The sequence below is a fragment of the Vitis riparia genome, chromosome 18 (assembly GCF_004353265.1).
Source record: "Vitis riparia cultivar Riparia Gloire de Montpellier isolate 1030 chromosome 18, EGFV_Vit.rip_1.0, whole genome shotgun sequence".
NCBI lineage: Eukaryota > Viridiplantae > Streptophyta > Magnoliopsida > Vitales > Vitaceae > Vitis > Vitis riparia.
The window spans coordinates 21,815,007-21,821,354 of NC_048448.1; the positions used below are offsets into that span (position 1 = coordinate 21,815,007).

The window sequence follows — 6,348 nt, forward strand, 5'->3', positions numbered from 1 at the left end:
GCAAAGAAGGCTAAGTAACGAGTAACAACAAAAGTTGTGAAGTAACAAAGGATATTATAGGGGTAATTAGGATAAATGAAGGTAAAAAAGTAAAATGAAGATAGGGATTTAAGAATAAATGAATTGTTTTTACTTATTTCTTAAAGTTGCTTTTCACTTTAAGTTATACCATTAAGTTATTTTACTAAACACACTTAATTTGCTTAATAACTTAAATTAAGTTATTAAGTCACTTTAAATTATTAAGTTAGTTTACCAAATACTCATTTATTTTCTTCTTCTTCATATTAAATAGTATAACATTATGTTATAAATAATACTAGTTAATAATTTTAGTGATCATGCTATAAATATTAAAGTAAAATAATAATAATTATAATAATAGTAATAATAAATGCAATATAGATGAACTAACATAATAATCATAACATCAATAGGAATAAAAATATTAATAACAACATAAAAATAAAAAAGAATAAAAATAAAGATTTGATATAATTACATTAAACCACCATTAATTTCAAATTTTAGAAAAATATATTCATCTATAAATTTTAATGGGAAAAGTGAGTTTTAACTCACTAATTTGAAAAACTATAGAGAAAAGAACCTACCTCTTATATATTAGTTTTATCTTTACACATTTAAAAATATTCTAAAATACATGCACTTTATCATAATTCAAATAATTATTTCCTTTTTTTAAATCATTTTACTTGTCATTTTAATAACACTAATTAACAATTTTTTTTTTAAGAACTGAGATTAATAAAATAAGAAATTTAAAAAATTTAAAATATAATTAAAACTAAAATTTAAATTTAAAAATTTTAAAATAAAATATTAACTTTCACTTAGTTAAAGCACTCTCAAAGAAAATATAGATATTGAGAAAATATAATGGGAGCAAATATTTCATTTTTTTACTTTTTATGTTTTTAATTGCATTTAATTTTTATGTATTTTAATTTTAATTTTTAAAATTTCTTACTTTATTGTTGATGTAAACTAACAAAAATTTTATTCAATTTTATTAAAAAAAAAATGAGAAAATGAATGGATTTATATAATACAAGATGTAAAACCATTATTGACTAGAGGATTAAAAAGATTTTATTTATTACTTAACTATAAGGATTTTTCCATAATGATTATTTATAATATATTTATTTGTAAAACATTTTTATCAAATTAATTTTGAATAATTTTATTTAATATTATCAAGTAAAATGGTATTTTAAGGAATGATTATTTAACTTATGAAAAAGTGCATATATTTTAAAATATATGAAAATAAAATTGATTTGTAAAAATTTGAATTCTTTTTTCTATATTTTTTAAAATTAATAAGCCAAAAATGCCTTCGATCATTCGTAAATATTTATTTACATGTTTTTCTTGATTTTTATAATTTGTTTTTTATATCAAACCGTTTAAAATGTCCGTTTTTGAAAAAGGCATGAGTAGTAAATTAGACGTATATCCTTTTAAGATTAAGCGTATCTGGTTTTCAATGGTGAGTCAAATACTATTATCGCCTTGCTGCCTTATCTTCAAAGCAGACAACACTGCCTTCCTTTACACTGCACGACACCGTCCGTAACCCAAACGCTCTCTACGATTCCCAAACGACATGGCCGAAACGCTGATCCAATTCGGGATTTTGGGCTGCGCCGAGGTAGCGCGCAAGGTATCGAGAGCGATAACGCTAGCTCCCAATGCCACGCTGTACGCCGTCGGCAGCCGTTCGCTGGAGAAGGCCACGAGATTCGCCACCGCCAACGGATTCCCTCCCTCGGCTAAGATTTACGGCAGCTACGAGGCGGTGCTGGACGACCCCAACGTTGACGCCGTGTACATGCCGCTGCCGACGAGCTTGCACTTGAAGTGGGCAGTGCTGGCGGCGGAGAAGGAGAAGCATGTGCTTCTGGAGAAGCCTGCGGCTCTGAATGTGGCGGAGTTGGATCAGATTTTGGAGGCGTGCGAATCCAATGGAGTGCAGTTTATGGACGGCTCAATGTGGCTGCACCACCCTCGGACGGCTAAGATGAAGGAGTTCCTTTCCGATCCGCAGCGTTTTGGACAACTCAAATCGGTATGTTCTGTGTGTGAATATATAGGAAAATTCTCCAAAGATGGAAATTTTGGGTCTCAATAAACTCCGTCGGTGAAGCATTAACTTGTAATTTTGTTCTGTTTGGCTTTACAGAATGCGAGGAAATGGTAAAAAAAGATATGGTAATTCTTTCGATGTACAGGAAAATTATCCAAATATGAAAATCATGGGGTTTAGAATTGTTCTGGAATTTCTAGAACAGGAATTTGGAACCCTGTCGGGAGAAAAAGGAGTGAACCACAATTTTTTTTCTCTTTAGTTTGTAAAATGGGATGATAATAGGGAAATCTTTTGTGAGCCAAAAAAAAATCTAGGAAATGGAAAAGACATTATTAGGTTATTATGGTCTTGTTTTATCTTTGGAACTTTTTCTTTTGGCTTGTCATTTTCTACCTGCTGTACACTTGTACTATAACGAAATGAATAAAGGGCAAAACCAAAGTAAGAAAAAGGAGTAGTAAAAAGATTAATTGTCATGGGTGCTAATATTTTAATAATTTTTATTTAAATTATTTAACTTCAACTATTTAGATGAAGCGTGTTATGAAATGGAAACATTACTTTACGCTTTTTTGTTGTAAATTAATTGGTTATAAAAGATGAAATAATCCTCATATTTGTAAATTTAATATTTTTTATGTTTTTGTTTGAAGAGTATCCTATTTTTGACATAAATGCCCTTAACTATTTTAAGTATTTATATGTAGGTTGTAAAAAAAAAAAGTTGTTTTTATAAGAAAAGAATAAGGATATTTTTATCAAAATATGATAAAAATGATGGAATGTTAGATTTCCAAAATTACGTTTTCAATGGTACTTTTAATCAAATAACCACTTTGCTATAGGGTTTTAGGAGCATTTTTTTTAATCATAAATGCTCTACCGGAGATAAGTGTAAGTGCCATTTTTTGGCAAATGACTCTGAATAGTAGCTAGCAATTGATGAGGTGTTGGGTGAACGGTGCTCAGTGGGGTGAGAATTTTTTAGTTTTGTGGGTTGTAAAGTGGGAAATGATAAAAGGGTTATATAACATTTTGGATCACGAAGAAGCTCTACTGACTAACCATTTTTTAGGCTATGTTTGGTTCCCAGAAAATTTGAAGGAAAATGTAAAGGAAAGAAAATACAAAAAAAAGGTAGAAGGAAAGAAAAAATGAAGATAAATAAAAAAAAATAGATTAAAAATCGATAAATTATTTTTTTTGTTACTTCAAACTTATTTTATTTATTTTAACTCATCAATATAAAGATTAAATAATTTAAAAATACATAAGTTTTTAATTATATTTGATTTTTTTTTATATTTTTCATAGGATAACCCAATATAAAAAAATCATTTTCCTTAATATTTTTTTTTTCTTTCCTTGGTATTTTCCGGGAACCAAACATATTAAGGTTGAGAGATGGGGATGAGGACAGCCCAGCATTTCTTAGGAGTTTTCACTATTGAGAGGGAAATGAGCGTGCATCATATGGAAGGCGTTGAGGATGCGATTTTTGTTGCTAACTTAAAAGAGGTGAATTTTGAGAAAATGAATGAGGGGATCTAGGGTCACTACTTTCACTTAAAAAAAATATATTTTTGTCTTCCTTCACTTCCGTCAAAAAACCAACATTAAAGTGGTATTTGTTTTTTTTACTTAATTCTACATAGAACCTTAATGTCTAATAGTATTAAATATTGGGTTGTTTTTATTTTTATTAAGTATTAAAAAGTAAAAAAAAATCAATATCTTATTTTTTTTATTTAGAAAAAACTACATATTTTGATTTTTTTTATTTAGTAAAAAATTTATAATAAGTCATGAAAAAGTAGAAAAATAAACCTAAATTCTAAAAAACAAATTGTTTTAAGCAAAAAGCCAAAAAAACAAACATCACCTAGTAGAAAACAAAAAGCCCTAATATTAATAGTTATTGACCATTGCGGGGGTAAACATGAACAATCATTTGGTACAATAAGTTGAGCAATATCGCTGTAGTAACTACTTGCTAATTAAAGAATGCGAACATTGGCTACCAAATTGGTACTAGTTAAACGAAGTACACTCCCATGTAGACTATAGTATTTTTTTTTTTATTGAAAAGTCTCCCAAACCAATTTCCCCTTCTTGTTATGATGTTTTGCATCAAATCATCAGGAATTTTCTTTTGCAGTCTCACACCTTTTGGTGATTAGGCAGACCAGCTAAACTTCATGCTATCATTTTCATTCTGCATTTAGTTTTGATATTGTTTCTCAAAAAAGGAAGCAGAGCAATGACATGAGCTTCCCATTATTCTTTGGGTTTTCATATTCCTGTTCAGTTTTCATGCTTTTTTTTTTTTTCAATTTTATGATGTACTCTCCAATATAAAATGAAGACGTATATTTAATCATACTTTGGGACTACTTATTGTTTCCATGGTATTTTCATCGACATCTTACCCAAACTCACGGGTAGAGCTCCACTAAAACGAATACTCTCTATCATGGCAAGCAGCCAATAAATCTCGCCGTATTTCATAAAGAATATCAGAAGTCCCAAGTAGAAAATCAATTTTTTTAAAAAAAATTCGCTTGCTTGGATGAGGTTGGTCTGTTTAATTTGCATTGTGATAAGATTGAAAAATGAACTTTGTCTTTGCCTTGTAAATGTATGCTTTAAGAGCTAGAAGCATGGTATGCATGCTTTACAACAACTCTCCATGTCCTTATTATCTTGTCTATAACATGATGGCTGTTTGGAGAAGAATATTTTCCAAAGATTGACCTCTTCTTGGTCCCACAGGTGCAATCCTGCTTTACATTTTTGGCTGATTCTGATTTTCTTGAGAATGACATTCGTGTTAAGCCAGACCTTGATGCCCTTGGTGTTCTTGGTGATGTTGGGTGGTATTGCATCGGGGCAATCCTGTTTGCTGCTGACTATGAACTGCCTAAATCAGTGATAGCTTTGCCTGGGACTGTTTTCAATAAAGCAGGGGTACTTACATCATGCGGGGCCTCTCTAATATGGGAAGATGGGAAAGTGGCGACCTTCAACTGCTCTTTCGAAGCCAATTTGACAATGAATGTAACTGTTATTGGAACAAAGGGAACTTTGCAGGTTCATGACTTCGTTATTCCTTTTAAGGAGGACAGCGTTTCTTTTTCCGCTGGTATAGAGTCTTGGTTCAATGAACTCGTGACAGGGTGGAGAACAATGCCAAGCGAGCATGTCGTCACAACAAATCTTCCTCAGGACGCTCTCATGGTGAGAGAATTTTCCGGTTTGGTTGCAGACATCAAAAGAAATGGTTCAAAACCTGAACAAAAGTGGCCAACTATCAGTAGGAAGACGCAACTGGTGCTGGATGCTGTGAAGGCCGCACTTGAGCGGGGGCTTTAGCCCGTTGAAGTGTAGTGGGTTGATAAAACTTTCCTATCCTATGCTTTGTTTGCTTGGTTTTTAGTGTCTTGGGTTTGATTAGTGCTGCTTTTGAATGAACTTTGCTGAACGTTGCTAAATTAATAAATAAAGAAGGGTTGTTTCTACCTTACATAAAGGAACCGATATAAGCGATACTTGGAATGCTTGCCATTCTACTCTTTTTGTGCATGCATAATCGATAGGACTTGTCGTGCCTCAAATTCTGGGCAGCCCAGAACTCGACTCGTGACCTCAGGTCAAGGGTTTGACCCTAAGGATTATTTCTATCCGAGATAGCAATCAAAACACCCTGAATTTATATTTTTATTTTTTTCATTAAGGCATCTAATCCTAAATAAATTTATTAAGCTAAGATCTATTGTAATATATTATTTTACTTTTCCAAAACTAACTACCACACTATCTCTTGCTCAAATATTTATAATAATTTTTAAGTCAAAAAAATATTTCCAAATATATTTTACAAACTTATAAAATATAATTTAACTTACAAAAGTCCATTATACATATCAAAAGGGTAATATACATTTAAAAACAACCATTATTATGGTTTTTTTGCTTTCTGAAATACTTCTTGATCTTCCTGTGGTCCCTCAAAGACTATATCTACATCTAAAAATTTTAGAAAATAAAACATTTCCACATTGCTCAATAGGGTGTTTTACACCCATATAAGTTAGAAATTCTAGGTCAATAAAACACAAGCATATGTCAAAATATAATATTACATTTACAATATACATACTAAAAGAAACTTCAACCATACAAATTTAAAACAATCAAAACTATTATTTTCCTTATTTAATCATATGTTTAGT

At 30.7% G+C, this 6,348-nt stretch overlaps 1 protein-coding gene across 1 annotated transcript; it reads left to right on the forward strand.

The window, feature by feature from the left end:
• Positions 1-1,519: 1,519 nt before the first annotated feature.
• LOC117906329 (uncharacterized oxidoreductase At4g09670-like) lies at positions 1,520-5,664 on the forward strand. The gene is made up of 2 exons (XM_034819316.1): positions 1,520-2,095; positions 4,889-5,664. The coding sequence occupies exons 1-2, from the start codon at positions 1,634-1,636 to the stop codon at positions 5,486-5,488; spliced, it is 1,062 nt and encodes a 353-aa protein (XP_034675207.1). The 5' UTR covers positions 1,520-1,633; the 3' UTR covers positions 5,489-5,664.
• Positions 5,665-6,348: the final 684 nt, after the last annotated feature.

Excerpts from the sequence above, each read along its gene's own strand:
- LOC117906329 (XM_034819316.1), top strand. The coding sequence starts at position 1,634 with ATGGCCGAAACGCTGATCCAATTCGGGATTTTGGGCTGCGCCGAGGTA. Across the intron at positions 2,096-4,888 it reads GTTTTGGACAACTCAAATCG|GTGCAATCCTGCTTTACATT; the intron begins GTATGTTCTGTG and ends TTGGTCCCACAG.